This window comes from Hoplias malabaricus, chromosome 3, assembly GCF_029633855.1.
Source record: "Hoplias malabaricus isolate fHopMal1 chromosome 3, fHopMal1.hap1, whole genome shotgun sequence".
NCBI lineage: Eukaryota > Metazoa > Chordata > Actinopteri > Characiformes > Erythrinidae > Hoplias > Hoplias malabaricus.
Genome location: NC_089802.1, coordinates 35660020 through 35686409, shown reverse-complemented (window position 1 = coordinate 35686409; position 26390 = coordinate 35660020). Strand labels below are relative to the sequence as shown.

Here is a 26390-nt window from a genome sequence, read left to right as displayed (position 1 = left end):
TTGTGGTTGTGGATCGGAGAAGGATGAACCGACACTAACGCTGATGCGAGGGATTTCACCTATTAACTCGCCTTTTCGTCCATGTTGACCTGAACAAACAAGCTGCTAAATGTGTTCCTAGGCAAATACAGCGGGGTCTGTCACAAAGTTAAACGAAATTCGAGCGTTCTTCCAGTTCTGCCCTACATATTACTGCCATTACGCTAAGGACAGATTCATGGCAGGTAGGTAACGTAACATTATACGCTTACAAGTATTTAAGCTGATTTTCTGCACGTTTTAAACGACACATCCACGTTAGCCTGCGTACAATTTAAGAGATAAATGTCGCTTATAAGCTTGACTGTTGCCTGTTGACGTAGTACCCGCCATCAGTGACAATCTGTTGATCATTAATGTTACCGTTACAACTTTTTTCCATCTGAATATGTGTGAAAATATGACAGGGCTGAGTGTAGGGGCATTAAGCTAGCGTCGTCATCCTTGTGTTGAAACGTTATTTGTGGCCTATTATAATGAAATAACACGCTTTAACCTCGCAGATATATCACTAGCTCCGACTCCTGTACGGTAGATTCATGTACACTGTATTTTCTCTACCCCTAAACTCTAAAACACTCGTCTTTACCCATCTGTTTTTGGATTAGGAATAAAGTGTGGGGAGACTCGCTGTTTCAACTGTGAACCAGCCTTAAAGGGATCCAGTAAACCTGAAACGCTAGTTATTTGCATCATAACATTTTCTTGTGAATATCTCTGAGTTAGGCTGTAGGTCCCAGTAGTGTAATGAATGTAATTTTGGGTTTAAACGACTTGGTAACAGTCAACCATTTCTGTTTTCAAAGGAGAAATAGTAGTGTTCTGAAACTAGAAATTCCAATTCATAGTTAAGACTATTTTCAAACTAAACTGTAAAGGTATGACATAAAACTGCAACACTACCGTTTGTTTTTTGTTTTAAAACTTATGCCTTACAGACTATTATTTTTCAGATTATACTTACTTATAACAAGCTATATCCCAATTTACAGGGGAATATTCACATTATTTTACAAAAAAAAAAAACTAAGCCAAGCTATTGGTATGTCTTGCTAGCTTATGTTCCTAGTTCACTGGAAACGTTAGTTGTGCTGCATCAGTCCAAAACTGTGTAACGTTTATTGCCCATTCACAAACATTTTTGTCTGAGCTATATGCCTACATTTGACTAATAAAATGAATCATAGGATGAGGCATTTTTGAGCTTTGTTTTTAATGTTTGACTTTAGAAATCACTCAGGTATGTAAGCTGCTACTCAGAAATACAAATATAGATATTTAGTGCTATTTAGTCACCACCACCAAAACACAGTACGGTTGGAACTTGGAGAACACTAATGCTAAAGCTTAGTTATGTCAGCTAAAAAAGGATGGTACACACCCATAAACACTGAGGAAATACTTATTCATCAAGTTTAAGGTTTGATCAAGCTTTCATTGTGTGCAGTATAAAATATGTAGAGTTTGTGCATCGATTCAGTGGCCAGTGCAAAGGTTCAGTACTGCCCAATCTACTGCTGAGACCATGTTTATGATTATTTGATTTAAAAAGAAAATATGCAGGATGTTGTGTTTCTAGGATAAAGTTTGGCTGAGATGGAAGGTTTTGTCAGCTTCACTCGCTACAATGAAAAACGTCACTGTTGTTTGAATGTTGTTGGGTAACTGTTTCTACATTCTTAAGGTAGAAAAGCTGAAATCTTCATGTTTAGTTTAATTATGTTCTTTATTTCAAGAGCTCTTTTATAGGTTTGTTCTAAAAACCTAGTCTGACAAAATTGAATTTTCCACCATTTATATTAATTTCAGGCATCACTTTTATGGTGGTTTTACAGCACTCAAGAAGCAACCTTATACAGTGTAGCTGGTGTTCTGTTCTGTAAGAGCGTCAGACGTGTATATGCAGAACTGGCTTAAAAGGAAATTTCCTCCTTGTAAAATTCATGTGAGCAGATTTTTTTTCTTATGGGTTTTACAAAAAGCTTAATGAATTTATGACACTAAATATTCAAATTTAATAGTTACCATCAATTCCTTATAAGAGTGGTTCTCAATCCTGGTCCTGAAGTAACACTGACATGAATTTTGTAATGTTTTCCCTGCTCTAAAACTCAGTTCGACTCAGGAAGGGGTTGGCAGTTAGTTCATGAGTTGCCTCAGCTGTGTTTGAAGCAAGGGATTCTCTAAAATATGAAGAGCAGTGGTACTCCAGGACTAGGATTGAGAACCACTAGGGGTGGGCGATATGGCCTTAAATATTATTACAATATTTCAAGGTATTTTGACGATAACAGTATTCTTGGTGATATGAAACAAGACAAGAAACAAGGTAAGCCTAGTTTAGCCGGACTGCCATTAGCAATATAGCCATTGTCATAGACAATGTCATTGTCATGTTTCTGGCATTTCAAAAACAGGAATGCCCAAAATACTTACCCTTGTCTTTGGTAGGTCTGGAGAAGCCTTGGTGCTTCATATCAGTGTTTTTGTTTGCATGTGTTTTTTATTATTATTATTATTATGTGATTGGGTTGTACAGGAAATATGGAGGGCAGGACTAATAAATGCAGAAATGGGGGACAAAAATATATTATTTTTGCTCTGCCAGTACAGGTGTAACTTCATTGGGAAGAATCTAATAAAAATGCTCCAAAAGCAAGGAATTCCAGGGGCAGAGATCACAGACGCTCAAAGTTTGGCCAAACAACAGGCGTAATTAATATGCAAGTCCAGAGTACTTGTTTTCTCTGAAACCCAAGCAAAGAATAGACAGTTCAATATTTGTCATAAGATTAGAGCAATATCCGACAACAAAAGTTTGCTTTAAACAAACAGCAAGTCAAAGAAGCAAATAATGGGCAGAACATTCATTTTTTATGGAAATTGATCAGCAAGAAACAAGAGTTCAATGTATATTTATAATCAAAAGCCAAGACCAGGTATTTGTTGCAATGCAGCAACGTACATACACAAGACAAAATTAATGTTTCTGATTCTAAACTATTAGAACAGCCAACTATTGTAAGCTCCTGATGTCTTCACTCACCTCACTGTTGTTATTATGCAGGTACAGTTTTACTTGATCTGTCTGCTACAGCCAAAATACATTCTCTGAATAGGAAGATTAACTGAAGTTTTAAGGTGCCTGTGCGCAGCTACAGTAAATCACATGAACTTACCCAATTAGGACGGCACATGCGCTGACCTTCACACATATAGCTTATACGAGTTAGCCTTTCCTCACTATCCTTTACACTTTTAAACAACTGGAGCACCGGCAGAGTGTGTTTCTTTACAACAATCCATGTTGAGGTAGGCTTCTGCTTAAACATTACGAATAACAATGTGGGACACACATGGCGTTCAAACAAAGAGGGCGGTGTCTCTTTACAATTACCCTCGAAGAAGAAATAAGTAAAATATCAGAACTATCAGTAAAGTGTACACAAGCATGGTGATCTGCGCATGTGCAGTCCAAATCGGGCAGTGACGCAAAATGGGTAACGACACCCTTCTGTGTTCCTACCAGCAAATGTGTGTTTTAACATGGGGAGATGGGGAGTCAGCCAGCCTCTCCTCCCTCTTCTAGGCTGGCTCAGTAGGCGGTCCCGCAAAATTGCAACAAAATAAGTGTTATATTAATATTAAGTGTGTGTGTATATATATATATATATAGGCATATATATGGACATATATAAAATAATATTGTTATATTTAATAGCATTTTATTTTAGTACTAATCTAACAATTTCAAACACTCAGAAGAAACAACAACTAAATGTATAAATATTTATTTATTTTGTAAACAACTGTAATTATTATTTTATATCCTCCTCCTCTTTTGGAGCAAATAATTTGAATGCGGAGCGAGTTTCCACCTTACCTGTTGCTGTGCCTAAATGACTCACTTAATTAATATATTCCATACTACCTGTAACCACATGACATCATTAGATAAATAAGTCAGAATATCCTAATTATTACGATATTGATTTTATTTATTGTATTATAAAATTTGGGGTTATTATTGTTGCCAATGCGATATGGCATAGCCCTAAAAACCACTGTCTAAAGATATTTTTATTTTGCTCTATTAAGATATCATATAGTTAAAAAAACCCTACTTATCTTCATGATAATTAATGTATTCCCAACCTGATTTATTCTTTTCTCTTCTTCGTGGTTCATAGGAGCAAGTACTACACATTCATGTGATTACAGCAACTTGGTGCATAGCAAAACCAGCTGGAACACATGTCCCCGAAACAGCTAATGAATACGTTTTTATGATTCACACATGCAGTTAAAACAACTAGATGCTTTAGCCCAGTTGAATGCCTTTTCATGAATGATAAAGTAAACAAATTTATTTTGTGGAAGATTTGTGTCTGCATATGACAAGGTGTGTGTGTGTACAGTATGTATAGTAAGAGGTTACTAATGAAATGATGTTTGTTGTGGGAGGTGTTTGGGGGGCAGATCACACTGCTTAACTTAAATAAAATACAAAGACAAGTATAGCATCTTAAAAATGAAATTAAACAAGAAAAATATGCACAGCTGTAAACGATAAAGTATTGACACTTCATAAATATACTCTGATTGGTCTATGTACAGTGAGTTAACTCAACATTTTGCTTAATGTTAAATGCGATTGGAAGAAAGGGGTGTGTATGTAATTCCAACACTATTTAAATGGATTTCTGTCACGGATGGTCCAGGTGCATATTCTATCCAGTTGCTTTCTTTGATATTAATTTTGCACAATAAACTAGGCCCATACTTTTTGGCTTATATTGTATACTACTAACGTTATAAATGGACAGTGTGTTTCAGTCGGCAGATTGGATTCTCCTCCTGGGTGGTCTGTGCTCTTCTGTCATGTTGTTTCCAGTTACATAAACACAGAGTTCTCTGGCCTGTGTATGGAAAATGTGAGACATGCTCTTGTGTGAAACACGTGATCAGAATATAGCTTACCGTGGTGCAGTTGTGCAAGGTTTCCTGTTGATGCGTCTTCCTCCACTTTGTCTTAACTAACTTCAGATGTTTACAGTTTTTTTTTTTTTTCACATTTGCACTAGTTCCTGATTAGAGGAAATATATATTTTAAAGCTGTACAAATGCTGTTGCTTTGTACATTTTTTTGTGCTCTTTAATTTCTCCAGTGTTATTTATTTATTTATTGATTGATTGATTGATTGATTGACAAATTAATTTGCATTTGTGCCTGTTATGAGGGAATGTCAAAAATGGATATTCAGATATAACTGATAAAAGAAAAAGTTATAAATTATATTAAAATTATATTATTTTATATAATTACCAATCAGCTTTAACATTAACACCAACTCCCTTGTTTCTATATTCACTGTCCATTGTCCATCACAGTTGCTCTGCATAAATTGTATGCCCCCTTCCATCTTGTTCTTCAATGGTCACAGCCCCTAAAGTACCCACATAGTGGGATCATGATCATAGATCATTTTCAGCACAGCAGTGACACTGACGTGGTGCAAGTGTGATTATGCTGGTATGAGTGGATGAGATACAGCAGTGAGATTGGAGCTTTTAAACCCCTCTGGGTCAATGGACTGAGAATACTGTGCCAACAGCTTCCTGTTGGCAGCATCCATTGACCACTGATAAATGATTAGAGGATGACCAACACAATGAATGCAGCAGCAGATGAACTACTCTCTCTGAAATTTTATCAGCAAGGTAGGTGAGTAGAGTGGACAGTGAAAGGACACTGAGAACTCCAGCGTCACTGCTGTCAGATCCTTAAACCCACACTACGTGCCAGGGACACTTTAGTGCTGAGAATAATCCACCACCCAAATCATACCTGCTCTGTGGTGGTAAGTGTGGGCACTACACAGTGATTCTGTGGTCAGTGGAGCTGAAAGAATGCACAATGTGTGTATAAACAAGGAGGTGGTGTTAATGTTAATCTGATGTGTGTTTACAAGAACCGTGAAATATTCTTGGAAGAGCTGGTGTTTTTCAATGGTGTAAAAAGTCTGTCTTTTAGAGCTGAAATTCCTTTAGTGGTCTAAAACATGCACATACTATGCATACATGATGTTAGACGAGGAAGTTTAAAGGTGAGAGCGAGTACCTTGTGGTAAAAGTATTGTATAACATAGACAGATTCACTTTAACTCCCTGCTTTGTTTGGCATGTAGTAAAAGAGTTCCTTTATTGTTTTCCTGAGGAAATGAGTTAAATTTGAATGGAAGCATTTGGAACATGACCTCACTGAACTTTGCTCATCACTGCTTAAAATTGGGTGGATTTTTGATGGCATATCTAAACATGAAAACACATTGTGGCTCCTGACATGAAATTATGTAACTTTACATTCATGCATTATTTCTGAAATCCTTAAAAGTAATTTTTCAGGCTTGTGTGTCACAATTTGATGGGCTGTGTTAATGCAGTGAGTGATAATTAAACAAAATCTTGGCCTAATGCTACGGTTGCACTGGACTTTTTTTATTTCTGGGAAATTTTGTGTGCGAAATGCAGTCATATGGGCGGCATGGTGGCGCAGCAGGTAGTGTCGCAGTCACACAGCTCCAGGGCCTGGAGGTTGTGGGTTCAATACCCGCTCCGTGTTTGGTGTGTTCTCCCCGTGTCCGCATGGGTTTCCTCCCACAGTCCAAAAACACGCTCTGGGCCCTGAACTGGATAAGCGGTTACAGAAAAAAATTAAATGAATATAACACATAAAAACATGTCACCTCAAAACAATTGTGAATGTTCTCACCACCAGTTGGTCAGACTTTACTGAGAGGGGAGCAAGAAAATAAACACAGTAAAAAGGTCATAGACTAGTACATGACACTCTTCTGTTTCTACGATTACCAACAAAACTCTGTTCTCTGTTTACCTGCTTTGCTGTGTCCAATATGCAAAGCACCCCTGGCTATAGGAGCCATTTAGCTCAGACCTGCTGCATACACCATACACCGGATCACATTCTCACCGAATGGTACCAGTTTACCTCTTTACTGGTTATTTTGGTCTGCATCTAAGAGCGATTACTTTTTTCACAACTGTCCAAACAAACCATGAGCCAGAGTTCAATTCAACCTGACTAAAATGTGCAGGTTTGAAAATACCTATGTTATGCCTGCCAATTTCACATCAATGTCAACTTTGATGAACTTTGACATGCGAAATGGTGCCTCAGACCAGTAGCACCGCTGCTCACCGCTCTCCTCATTCACCACTGCTGCTACAATACTAGCACTCCTCAGATAAGAATAAGCAGAACCAAATGGAGGACAGTTACCTAAAAGTATAAAAACATATACTGACATTGACATGCACGAGTGCATTATGGAAAATGGATGTTGGGTTCATTATGCCAAATAATGCAGCATCTAAGTTTGCAAAGAGTGAACACAAGCGTTAATTGTAACAATCCTTCTTCCTTCCACTTCTACTGTTGTTACCAAGTTGTGCAACATTATAATTGCATTAATTTAAAACAGTTCTTACTGTTACACTCTTATCTAGGGTATGTTAATGTGGTAGAAAATTAACCTGAGAGCCTTAACTACTGTACTATACGCATGTCATGTTTTGCATATCTTTTTAGATTGCCTGTTGCCATGTTATCCATGGTGGTTGCTTAGATGTTGCTACATGATTGCTATGGTATTTTAGCTGGCTGCTGGTTGGTTTGCTAGTTTGTTTGCTTACAGTATAATCTGTTCATACCACTGAGAGGTGAAATGTGGATATTTCTTTACGTGGTACATGACAAGGCAATATATCAAGCATTAAAGGAACTGATGATTCTAGGGAACTGCTGTTCTCTCTGGTTTATTTACGTTCAGGAGCAGAAATTATGCAATATCCTCGTCTCTTCATGATTTTCATCATTTGGGGTGGGTTTTTTTTTTTTTTTTTTTTTTTTTCTCTTTTTTTTCTCTTCTTTTTCTCTTCTTTAACTGACACTAGGGTTTATAAATATATTATACATGTTTCCTGCACGCAAACAGACTGGAGAGCTAGCAAAATGTGAGGAAACGTGAATCTGAATTTTATAAAAAGTGTTTTCTGATTACCTTTAAGTTTACATTTTAATACTTGGTGTTGATTTACGTGAAGCAGAAAAAATGGGCAGTCATATGGATCTGAGCGATCTTAACTAAGGCAAAGTCTCTCATGTCTGGCTGGATTCCACATGAGCTATTTTACCGCAAACAACTGAAAAGTTAATGATGGCCATGAATGAAAACTGTTGGAACATGCAGTGCATTACAATTTGTGCAAAAGTTAGATAGTATTATCAAGCCAACAATATATGAAGAGGACATCTGCATGTGGTGTTTTGCATACTGAAGAAGTGACATGCTTTGGACAGCTGGGTTATGACTCGCAGGCTTGTTTTATTTGTCGCTGGTGTTCTTGAGTTAAGCGGGGCTGTGGTAATTAGATTCAGGCTTATGGAATGTGTGTGTTAAGGAATTCTTGGAGGACAGAGAGTGATTCAGTCTGTGAATGGAAGCGTTGTGGCCTGTCTTCTGGTGACAGTGATGGTATTATCAAACTTATCTTGACCTCAGCTTCTGGTTGTGGTGAGAGCACTTTATTACTCTTGAAGGAAAAAAAACAAGAGTCAAAGACTAATAATGATTACTAGCTATCAAAGACATTTTACATATTTGCATACACATTTATGTATTTAATATACACTGAACAAAAAAAAAAAGTGGCTGTGCAACACACACTAACATAACCCCCCCCAATCGGTGTCACTCCAGTGCTGCTGTCTGTGGCTCCTGACCATTAAAGAGCCTGAGTCTGTAATAGAGTCTGTAATTGTAGAACCACAAAGTGCTCATGTATGGTCAGTGGAACTGATAAAATGGACAATGTAGGTGTCACTATTCCAGTGATCATTCAGTGTATCTGATAGTTTTGCAGCTGCAAAAATCAAGCTATTACTTGGTTTAAAACAAACTACCTTACATTAGGCATATAGCATTAGCCTAGCTTCTTGCTTGTATTTCCCTTGTTTAAACAGGGTCAGCACTGTGAGCTGGTGGTTTGGAAGAAGAAATAGGACAGTTAATTATGCAACCTAGAGACAGTTCTATAAACACTTTTTAATCCTTCTCCTCTCAACTCTTAGACCATCCTCTCAGCCTAATTGCATTTGAATCTAAGGTGGACACTGTCCAGCTTGGAGCTATATGGGCAGCAGGGGCTGACTAGGGGTTTGACTTTGCATTAGCTGAGATATTTTTGGTACATAAACAGCTGCAGATGGTCCCTGCGCCTGCTCCTGGTAGCAAAAAGTAGAGCTCCTGCTACTGCATTTAAAAAAAAAAAAGTTAATTAATCAGCACCAACAATTTACTTGGTAGAATAGCAGCATTTTTAAAAATAAAAATAATAAAACCCCTTAATATTCAGAAAACAATCCTTATATTATTTTTGGTTTTCTGTTTGTATTATGTGACTTTACATTAAAGTCATTGCTGTGTTGCCCCTTGCCAAATATCACTACACCTGAAATGCATATACAGTGAACAATCACCAGATTAGGAACACCTACACTCACTGTCCATTTTATCAGCTCCATTGACCACACAGGAACACTTTGTAGCTCTATAATTACAGACTGTAGTCCACCTGTTTCTCTGCATACTTTATCCTCAGTTCACCCTGCTCTTCGATGGTCAGGACCCTCAGATCAGGTGGTGGATCATTCTTATTTCTACAGTAACATTGACATGGTGGTGATATGTTCGTTTGTGTTTTGGGCTGAGTGGATCAGACACAGCAGGGATGCTAGAGTTCTTAAAACCCTCTGTGTCAGTGCTGGACTTGGAATATTATTACTGACGTTACATCTACAAGGTGGACCAAAGGGGTTAGTTGTATCTAGCAGAGTGGACAGTGGGGGAACACAGAGTTTTACAAATCTTAAGTAGCACTGCTGGGTCTGATTCACTCACACTAGCACAACACGCACTAACACATAATATATCTATAGGCTTGATGATGTGCTTTCAGTGGAAACTAGGTTCCTCAGGTTTGGTCTCTAATATTCACATTTGCCTTCAGGAATCACTTCTGTGTAATGGCTTGAATCGTCAAAGTTGCCTTGAAATTGAATATGCTGCCACATTGAACTCTAAACCCAAGAGCCTTCTGGCAGTTTCAGCAACTCCCCAGTTCTGCACCTATTACTTCGGGTCCGTATATTTTGCCACAGGCACTTACGTTCAGAAAATGAGTTTCAGCTCATTGCATGCTACCCAGTACCTGCTTTTATTATTTCTGTGAAAGAGTAGTGAAATGAATGAGTTGCTCTTTGACTTTGTTCTGCCGGAGGTCAAGTAGGAATGTCTTCTGCTGTATGGGAGGGAAATCTTTCCAAAAAAGAAATTTAATATAATGAAAAATATCCATATATATTTTTGTCATTTCTTTTTTTGTTTGTTTGTTTGTTTGTTTTTCTCACATGTGCAAATATCATGACAAAAATGAAAAGTAAAATTAGATCGCTTCAATAGCAGTTTAATTGTTCACTCAAGCATGGGTCATTTGTGCCAGAATTTTAAATGTAAAAAAGCTTTATAATGAGTAAATCAGCTGTAGATGGCACTTTTAATTTTTTTTTTTATTTTGTCCCTTAAAGTGAATTCAGAGCCTAGAACGGAATCTTACACTGTCATTTCACTTTTATTTATCTTTTTATTTTCATTTGCATTTTGTCAGAAGTACATCTTGCACTTTCATTTTAATTTTGACCCATATTATGCGATTCATGAAGAAAACGTTTCTTTACCCAATTTCATTTTGGTGGTTTAATCCCCACCTTCAGCAGGAATATTGGTGAAGGGGGAGTGAAGGAACCCTTGAATAAGGCACCTTCTCCCATGTTGTTTCATTTATTGGAACAGAATAAATAAGGTGTTTACACACTATATTGCCAAAAGTATACACTCACCCATCTAAATCATTGAATTTAGGTGTTCCATTCACTTCCGTGGCCACAGGTGTATAAAACCAAGCACCTAGACATGCAGACTGCTTCTACAAACATTTGTGAAAGAATGGGTTCGCTCTCAGGACCTTAGTGAATTCCAGTGTTGAACAGTGACAGGATGACACCTTTTTGTGAAATTTCCTCGCTACTTAATATCCTACTGTCAAAAATATAATAGATATTATAACAAAGTGGAAGCATTGGATCAGTGGCAGATGCTGGTCTTTCAAGGAGGGGAAGCTCAATTTTGGCATACATCATAAAATGTGTCAGTTTATTTATACATAAATTCTACCCTCCGTTCCTTTATAAGAAAATGATCTGTGACCCTGTCGTACCAACAAGGCGTCTTTTCCAGGGACTTGACTAGTGTCCTCTCAATGGCCAGCAGAGCTAGGCTGCTTAAACGGCCTTGGCCCATGTGAAGTGTGTCTGCCTGTGCTCCCACAGATCTCTACACCAAAGGATCGCTGATTCGCTCATTTCGCTGTCAATCAAAAAGGGATTCAGCCTCAGACAGATCATCCAATCATCATGCAAAAGCTGAGCGTCCGGGCCAACCGAGACCAACCCACTGCCCCATAGACCCCCAGAGACGCTGAGCGTCCGATGGGCGGGACAAAGCCCAGCATTTATCCAATGGCTTGTCTCGTTTCACTGCACTTCGCTGCTTCTCTATTGAGCGTCCACACCATTTAAAGCACCGAAGATGCGGGAATGATTGAGAGGAAAGCCAGCCTTTACCAGTAATAAGAAGCTGATTCTGAACAAAAGTTGAGCGCGTTGTAGTGCATATTTATTCAATGGCACGTACACACAACAGTATACATTTGGTCACTTATTTTTTGACATTTTAGGGGAAGCTGAGCTTCCCTTGCAGTCTTAGAGCAATCGTCGCTGCATTGGATGCAGTGGTGTAAAGCACACTGCCACTGGACTCGGGACCAATGGAGACGTGTTCTCTGGAATGATGAATCATGCTCCTCAGCCGCTTATTTCCAGTGAAAGAAACTCTTAATGCTTTAGCATATCAAGAGATTTTGGACAATTTCATTCTCCCAACATTGTGGGAAAAGTTTGGAGTTGTCCCTGTTCCAACACAACTGTGCACCAGTGCACAAAGCAAGGTCCCTAAGACATGGATGAGTGAGTCTGGTGTGGAAGAATTTGATTGGCCTTCCATCACCCAATAGAAAACCTTTAGGATGAAATAAAGCAGAGAGAGTTAGCCAGGCCTTCTCGTCCAACATTGTTATTCGATCTCACAAATGCGCTTCTGGAAGAATGGTCAAAATTCCCATAAACACTCCAAAACCTTGTGGAAAGCCTTCCCAGAAGAGTTGAAGCTGTTATAGCTGCAAAGGGTGGGTTGACATCATATTAAATCGTATGGATTAAAACTGGGGTATCACTAAATTTCCTATGCATGCAAAGGCAACTGAGTGAATATTATATATAACTTGTTTCCATGATTAAAGCTTTTTTAAGCACAATGTAAGCACAAGTATGTGTGTGGCTCCAGGATACTGGAGGTTGTGGGTTCAAGCCCTGCTCTGGGTAACTGTCTGTGAGGAGTGTGGTGTGTTCTCCCCTTGTTTGCATGGGTTTCCTCCGGGTGCTCCGTTTTCCTCCCACGGTCTAAAAACACATGTTAGTAGGTGGATTGGTGACTCAGAAGTGTCCATAGGTGTCAGTGAGTGTGTCGCACTTTGAAGGACTGGCGCCCCCTTCGGGGTGTGTTCCTGCCTTGCGCCCAGTAATTCAACGTAGGCTCCGGACCCACCGCAACACTGAACAGGATATGTGGTTATAGACAATGAATGAATGAATGACAAATGGTTGAACCCTTTGTTAATTAAAAATGCTGATTTTGCGCCATCAAACATTGTATATTATTTTTAATTGTTTCAACCAATTAAATTGCTCTTTACACAAAGTACACTTTAGCTTGCATTAACTTTGCATGGAGGGTTTTTTTTTTTTGTTATTGCTAACAAGGATCCATGTGACTTAGTCCCATGTGTGGTTAATATTTAAGGATTATTGCACTTCATGTTCGCTTATTCAGAACAGTTGTTTTGAAGGTTTTGCAAATAATGCTTCTCATCCTAGCAACAACTGGAGTGAGTTAATATCGTAGTTTCATATGTGGTTACTCATTGCATATAAGTAGTTTTTTTTTCTTTGTGAAGTTGCTAGGCACCTAACCAACAGAGCCTAACAGTTGCACAATCATTTTTTTCAGTTTTTCAGAGGCCAGACACCTGGCTTTTTTTGTGCTCAAAGATTGAATATCAAGATTACTATTCTGTGGTATTTTGTATATTTGTATTTATTATTATACCTGTAAGGATCTAAAGTCATGTTTCCAAATTTTATTTATTTATTTAAATTATAATTATAAGAGTAAGGAATTGGATGTGTGTTTAGGGTGTAAGGGGTTAAATGAGTGAGTTAGAGGGGGCGTGGCTTTGTGTGACTGGACAGAGTCATTTGTCATTTGAAGGGAGGAGGGGTGGGAGTGAGGAAGTTCTGGTGCAAGTGGTGTGGAAGCATTGAAGCCACACATGTTTGTAATGGGACTGAGGTAAGCTTAAAGACATATGAAGTTGGATGTAACTGGTTATCTTCCTGATATTAATGGATTATGTAGGTTTACTTCTGTTACTGTTACTCAGTAACTAAGGGAAATACACTCTCTCCTCTGTGTTGATTTAGCTGATCATATTTAGTAATCAATTCTGTTTGTTTTGTACGGGTGTATTTCTGTAACATAATGGTTTTGTTGTGTGTTGCTTTGTTATTGAGTCCTTTTACCCTTTATTGAGCTTTAGCTTTTTATTTTATTTTATTTCCCAAAAGAACTTGGGTTAGGGTTAACTTCATTTCCTGTGCTGGTTGATGCTGGATGTTCTAAGTTCCACTACACTTTTCCCACTCAGGGACTTGGGAAATTTTTGAGCTGCTACATTTGTACTTCTACTCTAGCTTTAATTTTTTGTATGTGTTTTTTCCCGGATGCAAGTATAAAAGCTGTGTGGACAGCTATGTGAATGTGTGAGACCATAGTGTAGAGACATGGAACAGTTTGTGAAGTGATGTGAACAACAGGGTTTTTTTTAGCTGGAGGTGAAGTATTTTCATGACAGTAGTCACAGTTTTGCCTTGTCTTGCTATGGTTAACACATGCCTTGTTGAGGATGTGTGTGTGTGTGTGTGCGTGTTTGCACTACAGGCTGTATAGTGGATGTGGAATAAGCTTAACACGTGTAGCATTCTGGAATTAACAAGTCAGATGAGAGGTGAGAAGTTTTGAAATAGCCGTTTGTTACGTATTTGCAATAAATCATGTGTTAAAACTGGTATTAAAACCCAATTTTACACATTTCACTTAGTCTTTTGCAACTGGTTTCAATAAGAAAGGATTTATGACTTATAGTCTCGTTTCTACACATTGTTGGTGATAGGAACCACAATTGCAATGTATACAACATTAAAAACCCATTTCATTTAATTTCCACAGACTTTAGTCTTAAAATAACTTTATGGAGGAACCTTCAGAAAGTTGATGTCTATTTACTATCATCACCACTGTTAACAGTTCTGACTTTTCGCACTGAACCACATCTTAACAATAACAGTAACAGTTTGAAACTATAGACATTTTCTTCTTTTTGAAATATAAGAGTTAATAGAAATTGAGGAATTTAAAGAACTGCTCTTTTTTGGTGGCCTTGTGTCTGTTATCTAAATGTTGCAGCCATCTCTAAAGGCCTTCCTTTTGTTTTATAACATGACAAATTCATGTACTCAGCTTGACAGTCTGGGTGTTTTCCCAGACCTATTTGTAGCTAAAACTCTTTTTGGCATACCATGACATGTTTAAGTAAGTTAACCACCCAATATGTAAGTTACCCCATTTAAACCAGCAAGTCACCCACAGCCATGGTGCTGACTTATTTGTTGTTGGTCGTTTAACTTAAGGCTCAAGACCACAGGATGTGCGGTGAACATGTAGGCGTATATGTATATAAGGTCTTGGTATTTTCCAGTACTCTGCTTTTGCTATCAGAAACCAGAGCTCATTTCTGATGCTAAAATTTATTTTGTGCAATTTTGGGAGCTGATTGTGAAGCTAAGAGCTCAGAGGGAGCCCCTCTGTAACATAAACCATGTGTGAGACATCCCTTCCTTTCGCCTGGAGCACATTTGTAAACAGACATGCCCCACCCAGCCTCACATACTTGCAAGTTCTTGGGATTCTTCAAGTAAAGGCATAGGCGTAATTTCCCTGTATTCCCTACTTTTTTGATTGTTGTTTGGTAGTAAAGGTTTAAATATTTATTTACTCATATAATAAGAATGCTTCAGTAATACTGAAGTTTTATTGCTCTTTCCTCAAATATAAAACCCTGGGTTGCACACAGGCTGTGAAGAAAAAAAAAAGTAAACTCTACAACCAGTTTGATCTAAAATGTTAATGTCAAACTTTTTAGTTTTTCATGCTTTTGTACTTTTAATTTAATGTACTTTCTACTGTTGTCAGGCATTGTTCACTGAAGGGTTTTTACTGATCATTGCAATTCTTTTTTTTTTTTTTTTTTTTTCTTTCTCAAGACAGGAGACTTGAGCTTGCCTTCTACAGTCGTAATTTTCAGCTGCCGTTCTCACCATGTCATTGACTGGAAGAAACTTGTGTGTGCTGTAGCAGTGTTTGCTGTTCCTTGCTTCTGAATCTCCACACGGTCTCTCTGTACTGAGGGATGGGCATAAAAAAGGCAGCCCTGTGGTCAGAAGCTGATGTGGGACTGTGGCTGGCTGAAGAGGGTATGCAGGAGTACACCGAACCACTCCGGCACATGGACGGCCGAGCTTTGTTGCAGCTCTCTCAGGTATTTGAATATACGAATTTGTAAAAAGAAAAAAAATAATAATAAAAATAAAGAAATAATAATGAAAGGATTTATTGGAAACTTTATTGGAAACAAAAATATAAATGTGTATATAAATTGTCATTTAGAAAGTCTTAATTTGACTACAATGTTTACCTGTTTGGTTTTGTGTGGGAGCTTCGAGTTTTTAAAATAATGATACATATTTTTAAATAATCACATTTCAAGACACTCAAGGACAGATGAAAAAGAATAAAATAAAAACGTACAATGAAAATATAAAAATAAAAATGTAAACATCATACACAGACATGCAAAGACATAGTACAAAACAAAGTAAAATATAAACTTTAAATCACATTTTGGGCTCACCTATTTTAAATTACAATCGTATTCATAAATAAAATGCTTTATTAATTTATTTTATAATTAAATAAAAATATGTTTGTATATGTGCTGGACTTACTGTGCCAATTTTTACTTTTAGGCAGACTTCCAGAGGCCTCCTCTATCCCGGATCACATCAGATGGTGGAAGGCACCTTCTGGAGAAGATCAAGACACTCAATATTGAGCACCATATCGAAGCACACAAGAATGGTCTCACCAACGGTCATGTGGTCATATCTCACAATGGTGATGCCAGTGCCTCCAGCAAGACCAAACGAAATGGCATGGTCAACGGCTACAATAAGGAACTAGTGCGCATTCCCATTCCTGAGCCAATCGGCCCCCAGTTCCCCACTGAATGGGGGAAAACGGGTATTGCCTTTTTGTATGCCATCTGCTGCTTTGTCTTCACCACCATCATGATTTCTATTGTCCATGAGCGTGTGCCTCCTAAGGAGGTGACCCCTCCTTTACCTGACAAATTCTTTGACTTTTTTGACCGAGTGGAGTGGGCGTTCTCTGTATGTGAGATAAATGGAATGATTCTGGTGATCTTGTGGATCTTACAGTGGAGTCTCATGAAACACAGGTAAGTGTTCCTGTTAGTGGAGATGCATTTGAAATTCTCATTTTTTTTTTTTTTTTTTAAATTTTATTTTAATTTTTTTATGTTATATGAGTCTATCCCTTCTGTTGATAGGTCCATTGTTGCTCGGCGGTTCCTGTTCATTGTGGGGACCCTGTATTTGTACCGGTGTATCACCATGTACATTACTACTCTGCCTGTTCCAGGGAAGCATTTCCAGTGTTCTCCCAAGGTAGGAATGCTAACTTTTATTCAGAACTGAATCCAAGAACAAAGGCCACGGTCACGTTATAGGATTGTGATTCATAAGCTTGAGCAATATGAGAAATATTAGGAACTTTGCTTGAATGCGAGTTAAGGATTTGGTTAGACAACTTGGAGGCCTCCAGACATTGAAAAGCATGAACTGACTTCAGAGTTTTGCTCTATTCTTGCTCCGTTGGTGCTCCATTTATGTCTTTGATTTTGTGTTGGAGCTTCAGGTGTTGACTTTTCTTTATTCTAGATTTAAAAAAAAAAATATATATATATATTTTTAAAATATTCACATATCAAGATATTGGCTTATTTTTTGCTGTTTTGTATTACCTAAGGTGGAACTGATATCATTTTTGGTTACTATTTAAAATAAACACAGACCGAAAGTAATTTAAACATTGAATAAAAACTTTTACTGTCAAGTAAAGGTAAACAAAGCAGAGAGAACTCCAGATTTGTTGATGTTGCCTTTAATACTAATATTAATATTTAATATTTTGTAGCACACACAATTTTATTGGACTATGAATGTAAAAGCCTTTTAAAGAATTTAAAAAATCTAAAAGTAATTTACACGTGAAAAGGGATCCAGGAGTGTGTGCCTTTCCGAATGCACTTCAAATTTACCTTCATCATATCTGCTGGTATGGGGAAATTAAATTTAAGACATTTTAAGACCTTTTTAAATACCACTTGCTTTCAAAATCTGGATACTGCAAAAATAAAATAAAAACAAAATTTGTATTTTCAGTCCATGACATTTTTAAGACCTTTGGGATACCTTTTTAGTTAAACAAATTTAAGACTTTTTAAGGATCCACGGACACAATGTTTATAGTGTGCTATTCTGTTACTCTATTATAAGAGTAGTTTGCGGTGCTTTAAAAAGCCCTGTTATTTTAAGACCCTGCTGAAAGAAGTACAGTGAGTAATATGGGCAGAAGCGAGGTGGTTGTTTGCAGTGTGACTGTGTTGCCATGGTACACTCTTTGGGGAACTCTTGCCCTGATGTGTGTGAGTCAGAGGGGTGGGTGTGAAACTCAGGGCATACACTCACTACACAGAGCAGGAAATCCTCCAGCAGAGCCAGCTGGAAAACATCCATCACCCGCTTGCCCAAGCCAGACAGCCTTTCACTTGTCACATTGTGCTTTCCTGTTGAATGCAGCTTAGCGATTGAAAGAGAATGTAGTTGTTGTTTGTTCACAAACTTGATCAAGAATTAGCACTAAACTTTGTGGCATAAATGTACAAGTGATGAACCGAAATATTAAGATCACTTAAAGATGAAGCTAATAACTTCAGGTGTTGAGGGCATCAACACTTCATTCACATCACATCAAGAGACAGAAAACAAATTCAGCTATACTCTAAATCCTACCGGTCCCACTTCAATACTTCAATATTTCAATAAAGATTTCTTCTCCTGAATGTGTGGCTCTTATAGAGGGATCTATTACAAATGTCACTTTTTGTTTTCCTTTCAATTTCATTTTTATCTGTCACACACAACAAATCCAAATTAGGTAGGTATTTATTTATTTATTTCCATGTGAGTAATTGTTTCATTTTAGCCTGTCACAATAATTACATTAACGACTTATTGTACAATATATGAATATTTCCTCAATAAGTTTTGCTGACTTTAGTATTGCCCATAGTGTTTACATAAGAATGAACGTCACCAATATTTTAACTGGTCGAGCTGTTTTGTTTGCTTGTTTACCTCGTCTATCAGTTCCGGACCATTAAATTAATTTCTTTGAAAACAGTGGTTTTATTTTGTTTCCTTTATATTTAAACTCGTTTTTAGAATTCCAATGTCCAATGATTATTTTTTTCCCCTAAAACTTTGTTGCTCTTAAAAAGGGATTTAATGGCATTATTATGCTGTTATATTATTTATGGCATTTATCAGTGCCATAAAAATGGTCCTAAAATCACTATAATATCATTTATTACAATTATTTCTGGAACAATATATCAACCACAGAAATTGACTGTGTGAATGTGACAGGCCTAGTTTTCTTTCCAGAGTTCCATGTCTTTTATTTCTGTATTGTTGCTGACCTAAATCTTTAAATCATCTAAATCAAAACTCAGAAGTACTTTTGGGTACAGTGTTATTTGTAGCACATTTATTATTTTGAAACAAATTTTCATTTGCAATTTTCAAAGTACTTAATTTTTAGGTTATTTTTTTTATTGAATGCAATGACGAAAGAGCAGAATGTTTGAAATTTGAGTTAAATGTATATGTTGCACAAAATATTATTTAAAACATATTTGTATGCCTAATATTTGCAGGAGTGATGGTGTTAATATTTTGGTGGGGTGTAAAATTATGTTGGCAGTATTAGAATGTCAAATGTAAAATGAACGGCTAATGGACATCTGTCAAAAATAATAAATAAAAAAGTTATTTTTTTTAAATAGATTAGTGATAGGCGCTGTTCACCTTATTGACAATGAATTCAAATTTGATAAACAGAATGCGGTACTCAGGTCTAGTTTCTTTGAATGTATGTTACTATTAAATGTGAAGCCATTTTTATCCTTTACATATTTTGAGAAATATATCAATGTTTTTGTTTCCGTGCAGGTTGATTACTGTAATTTATTATATTTCATATTACATTGCACAATGTCAGGTCTAAAGCTGCAGCTAGCTTATTGACTCGTACGAGGAAACGAGAGCATATTACTCTGCCATTGACATCACTCCACTGGTGCCCCGTTGTTTTTAGGATTCATTTTAAAATCCTGCTTGTAGTCTAGAAATCTCTCCATGGCTTAGCTCCTAGTTATTTGGTGGACTTGTTTATACCCTATACGTGATTCCTTAGATCTGCTGATCAGCTTGGATTGGATGTCCCCAAGTTGAGGCTGAAGCAGAATGGGGACTGTGCTTTTTGCTCTGGAATGAGATACTGCTGGATATTCTTATGGAATCCATTTGATCCTATTCTTATTCAAAGCTAAAAGCCTACTTTTGCTTCATCTGTGTTTTGTTTATTTATTAAAAGCTTGCATATTTCTATTATCATCTATTTTTTAAAACTTTTTCCCGTTTGTTTTATTGTTTCTGTTTTTTTAAATTTTGTTGTTAAAAAATTTAAACAACAAAATGTTTGTGTGTGTGTGTGTGTGTGGGGGGGGGGGGGGGGGTTGTTATGTGTGTGAGTTCCTGCCTTGAGTTCCTACCCAGTGATTTCGGGTAGGCTCCGGACCCTGAATTGGATAAGCTGTTACAGATAATGAATGAATAAATGAACATTCAGTGACCGACCTTATGTCCTTCCAATTGCAGCTGTATGGTGACTGGGAGTCTCAGATGAGGCGAGTGATGAAGATGATTGCTGGCGGCGGCTTGACCATCACTGGCTCACACAACATGTGTGGAGATTACCTGTACAGCGGTCACACGGTCATGCTGACCCTCACCTATCTCTTCATGAAAGAATGTAAGGAAGCGCAACAACAGAATTTAAAATATCAGTCAGAACTTTACAAGACCCAACTGCTCATCTTGGTTGTATGATTGTATGTATGTATTTTTCTTTGGTAACATGAGGTTAGAAAACTGAAATGGTAAGTCACTATCACATAGTGTACTATGTTATTTGTACAGCAAAAATATTTAGGAATGATCAATGGCTTTCAGTATTACTTCATCCAGCCGCACGTTTAACTCCTTAAATTTCCTTAAATTTCAGTTTTTGATTTTATCCTGATTTATTTTTTCCTCTTATTTTTTGCCCTTTCTTTATATCTTTACATTTATATGTAACCACTTAATATTAACTTTTTTTCTCTTCATTTTTATTTTATTTTCTTTTTAATCTGGCTTTAATGCTGTAATGAGTTGTTCATAATTGAGGATCAACTTAATTAATAGGAACTAAAGTAAATTAACAGGAATTAAACACTAGATTAAGCAAAAGTAGAGTTTAATGGAGATGTGAAAAGTATTTTTGTGTAATTTATGCCAGATCAAAACATTTTCATCTTCAGACCAAATTGCCATACTTATAATACACAATTATGCCCTGAATTCTTCCAGGCACTTAGTTTAAACATCAGAACCCCCTTGTGGTGCTTTTGTGCAGTTACACCCTTTGAAGGGTTTCTGTTGCAGACTTGTATTCCACAGAAGTCGAAGGTTACAGTTCTGCAAAGTTGAGGTTGAGCTTTAGGAACAGGTGGGCACACTTTTGTAAGATGAGACTATGGATTACTAAACCGTGGGTACAGATTTCCATCTTGTTTTTCTTATTACTCACTGTCTCTCCCACCTTATTCACTGTTTAGTGTTCTATTTAGGGCGTCAGCTATTACGTAATGTTGACCTAATTCTTCAGAGAAAATGGGAAATTCCTATATAGTACACTAGTTTTTTACCCATAGTGCCCCAAAAAAATCAGTTTCTCAGGGGTTAGGCAGCATGCTCATGACTATTAAATAAATGTGGGTATCTGGTTCCTACAGATGCACACAAGTTACAGGCAAAGTTTCCACAGTGCACAGCTGTCCCAAAACTCAAATCATTTTCCTGAAGCAATTCTTTTGAGCTCTTCCTTTAAATGAATTGGAGGTCTGATTTAGCTGATTAATTTTTGCCTCAAGTTTATTGACATAATACCCCCCGGTCTCGGTTTCAGGGCTGAAAGCTTCAGCACAAGAATTCCTAGTGTAGTAGATGTATTGGTAATTTTAATGATATTAATGAAATGGAGAGTAAAATGTAAGAATGTAAATAGTGTAAAATGTGCGAGGAATAAATAATTTGTTTATGGTGGATATAAGAAGCTTAACAGGATTAAAAAACACTTTATTGATAAAACTGAGATATGGAAATAGCTGCAGGTGTGACTAGGCCTGTCACAATTACATTATCAGCTTATCGTACGATATGTGGATATTTCCTCAATATTTTTTGCTGACTTCAATATAGCCCATTGTGTTTAGTGGTGTGCTTGTTTACATAAGAGTGAACATCAGCAGTATTTTAGCCAGTCGCTCTGTTCTGTTCTCTGATATTTTATATATGGTATTTATAGTTGGTGTATATATAAGTTTTTGCTGAAAGTTAATTGCTCTTTAAATGGGTGTAATTCCATTATGATGTGAGAATCTAGCTGTTTTACTTCATGGCAAGCATTGGGAAACATGTCATGTCTCTCTTTGACCTCACATCCCAACTCTGGGATCCACTTCTGGTTTGTGATCAATTGTTTCAGAAAGATGTCTATTGATTTTTGCATGTTCTGTAGCTGAAATGAGATGTTGATTTTAGATAAAATGTTATTTGTAATGAATGTTTTTTTATTGTTTTATTAATCTTTTTTTGGAAATGTGCTCCATAGACTCCCCTCGGCGGTTCTGGTGGTATCACTGGGGCTGTGGGGCTCTGTGTGCAGTGGGTGTGTTCTGCATCCTCCTTGCTCATGACCACTACACTATAGATGTTGTCATTGCCTACTTCATCACAACGCGCCTCTTCTGGTGGTATCACACTATGGCCAACCAGCCAGTAAGTTGCCTTCTAATAAAGAGACAGCAGGACCATCACTGTGCAAACAAAACACAGAAAATATTATTTAACTTTTATTCGCCCTGTGAGGGACTGGCGCCTACTCCAGGGTGTGTTCCTGCTTCGTGCCCTGTGAATTTAACTTTTATTTAATTATTTAATTAAATAAAAAAAAAATTTAATAATAATTTGGATCTTTACTTACTCCTCTGCCACTCGCATGCAGTTAAAAAAAATTAAATAAATAAAGCAAATGTGCATATTGATGGCTTTGAGAAGGCTATTTAAACTCAGGTATTTGTACATTACATTTGTAATAAATGTATTTTACTCCTTTTTTTTATTTACTGCTACACACTTCAGAGATACAGTCATGTGTATGGTTCATGGATAGATTAGAAATGAATCTAAATAATAATGGAGAATGATTATATAAAGATATAATGATGAAATATATTTAAACGGTGTAGATTATAACCTGATAAAGTGTAATATCCCATGTCAAATCCTAACAAGACGCTTCACTTCCCAAATTATATCCCAATATGCACATTGTCATAACATTACTCTTCTGTTCACTCTTTTTGTGCAGGATCTGAAGGTGGCATCTCAGAGCAACTTCCTGTCACGTGTTTGGTGGTACTGGTTTTTCCAGTACCTGGAGCGGAACGTCAGAGATGTCATTCCCAGGAGCTACCAGATCCCCTTTTCATGGCAATCGCTGCACTGGGGTCACATGAAATACAGCCGGATTGACTCCGATTGATTGACTGCTGTCTCCCCTCTGTAAGGGTGGGATATTTGCCTTAAGTGCCAGGAATTAATCACATGATGATAGCCTAACAAACTCACATACTTAAGCCAATCCCTTTAGTACTGAGCTACAAGGCACTGTGACTATCAACAACTCATCCAAAGCATTTCATTCCTCTCACTCCACCCAGGTTACACCTGCATTTCAACCCTGATCCTCTATGGGTTAATGGGGCCAGAATAGCTAGCTTTAGATGGGACCTGCCAAATAAGATCATTTCATTCCCCTGTTGTCTTTTGGGTGCTCTCACCTTGATTCGTTACTTGAGGCTGCATTAGACTAAATAGACATGCCTATAGCAGTCATTTTTTGCAGATATTTCCATGTATTTAGAAATGACAAAAGACAGTGAGCAGGAGTGAATATTTTTTCTTTTCCACCCATCTTCCCTTGCACATATTTTTCAGAGCATATCCTTCACTTTAAGTGTAGAACTGTCCCTTTAACCAAACTCCTCCTGCTTTTCTGAAACACCCCACTTCAAAATAAATGATGTTGGGACTTCAAGCAGAAGGCAGTTGTGTTGCTATTTTGTAAGCTAAACAGCAGATTTGCAAAAGTTTCTATGAAAATTATTTTTTCAAAACAAATCTGTTACACTTTTTAAGACAGAACAGATGAATGCTGTTTCAGAGGTGGGAAAACTGTTCCTCTGTGCCTTTTCTTGCAATGATTGTAAAGTTAATCTCTATTTAATGGTTATATGGTTATGTAGCATATATGTTTTTCTCTCCCAGTCTCAGTGGTACATAAGTGTTGATTGGAATACGCCATCATTTTTCAGCCTAATCTCTCCCCATCTATTTGTATTTCTGAATTAACTGTGAGCAACAGATTTGCTAATGTTTCAACTGAGGCAGAATTTGTCATATCCATTTTCTATGAAAGCACTACATGCTCAAAATATGGGATCATGCTTTGAGATATTTGATATCTACTTGAAATATTTAAGAAGAATTTAAGTATTTACCCCATGAAATAAACTACCACATCATTCTTGCTGGTAGAAATGATTGTAAAGACAAGGGATACATAGCACATTTAACTATTCATATTTACATCTTTAAATACTTAACTGGTTTTGTTGCATTACAGTAATCCCTCGCTACTTCGCGGTTCATCTTTTGCAGATTCGCTACTTTGCGGGGGGCTTATGGCCGCTATATCGCGGATAGTGAGGGTAAATCTAAGAAAAAGTAGAAACTGGTAGGATATCACATGTAGTTCCAGCTGAAAAACATTATAGAATGACTGTCTAATGCAAAGGGTGGGTTGTTAACAGCACAGGGAGGGGTTTAAAAGTCCCAAATACTCGTTAGATACATAAAATATATCTTTCCTCTACTTCTCGGAAATTCGTTTTTCACGGGTGGTCTTGGAACGCGAAAAACGAGGGATTGCTGTATGGTGTATTTTGAGTTATTTCCCAATTTTATGATTTCTGAAGAAGAGAAATTGGATAATTCTCAAAATAACACTGTAACCAAATCTTATTTTAGTTTGTACTTGCCATCGTTCTTCCAACAATAGTTCTCCATTAGCTTTTTTTTTTTTTTTTTTTTTCTAATAAACAATGAAAATATATCAGACTTTGACTGTAAAAGGAAGTATTACCAACGACCATGATGACCACAATGCTAACTTGCATGTCTTTAAAACTTCTTTATGTTCCTTTCATTTTGTATTGTCTATTTATTACCCTGTGTATGTATTCCACTGAGTGGAATATGAAAACACTTTGTTATGGACTCTCCACAAGCCAATAACAATGAGATGATAAAGATCCAATGGAAAAAAGCTGCTAACATTTTAATAGTTTGCCATTCTTGGCAAATAAATGACAACATTAGCACAGGATTGTGTCTGACATTTTCTTCTTAATTTTAAACCATTTGATTCTTGTATGAAGATACACAAAAAATGAACTATTTATCTGTAGATTAAAGTGATTAAGATTAAAAGGTAAAAACTGGCCATGACTTTTATATACTCTTATATATACTCATACTCTTGGAAGAGCTGGCCTTCCATCAGAATCAAACCCTGTCGATGCACCATTGCACAGAATGAATCTTAGCAAGCTCATCAGTGTTAGAGAGAAAAATCAGAACAAACCAAAAATGTAATTATCACAGGACTACGGTGTTCTTTGTGGCACATAATCACAGGCATTTCCTGTAGAAGAGAATGAAATAAAAGATGCTTGAGCTTTGCGTTTGAACACAGATGAATGCTGGTAGTGTAAGAGTTAAATTAGTAATTAATGTAGAATATGCAGTAGGATGACCTTCCCCCCCAGTATTATCATGAACCACTGAAAAAGCATAAGTTCACACAGTGAGAAACTGGCCCTTAGCCAAATTGCAGGCATGGATCAGAGCTAACGACCCAACAGCTTGAGCAGTGGAGTAACCCTGAATCTTTCAACCATAGCAAAATAATTTACAATTACACATGCTGTGTAGAAGGAGCGATGAATGTCTGAGATTAACCATTCGTTTTCAACATTGGTCAGGAACGTCGAGTTCAACTCCATGCAGAGGTTGGAAATTATATCTAAAACAACAAAAACAATCATGGGTTTATCATATTTCATATATAATGAACTCCCTACACACAAAACTAGTCACCTTGCATGTTTAAGTAGAAATGTAATGCTCCTGCATATGGTGCTGTACGAGGGTGATCGGTGCAACAGGTTTGAAAAATTGAGAAGAGGTGGTACAGTGCAGTGAATGGTTGTTTCTGTTTTCTTGTGTGTTTTTACATTCTTGTGTCCCTTCTTGAAGTTATTTTCCACTGCCCAAAATAACAAGGATGCATTGGTTCATAACTTGCCGATGAGAATGACCTGAAAATCTC

At 37.1% G+C, this 26390-nt stretch overlaps 1 protein-coding gene across 2 annotated transcripts; it reads left to right on the top strand.

Moving 5' to 3' along the window:
* On the top strand, nt 1–26390 carry sgms1b (sphingomyelin synthase 1b). 2 transcript variants are annotated; one of them, XM_066664757.1, is made up of 7 exons: nt 1–224; nt 15674–15948; nt 16436–16926; nt 17038–17155; nt 20492–20645; nt 22548–22714; nt 23307–26390. In XM_066664757.1, the coding sequence occupies exons 2-7, from the start codon at nt 15820–15822 to the stop codon at nt 23478–23480; spliced, it is 1233 nt and encodes a 410-aa protein (XP_066520854.1). In that variant the 5' UTR covers nt 1–224; nt 15674–15819; the 3' UTR covers nt 23481–26390. The 2 variants fall into 2 exon arrangements, with proteins under 2 accessions (XP_066520854.1, XP_066520855.1); XM_066664758.1 differs by lacking the exon at nt 1–224 and adding an exon at nt 13598–13643.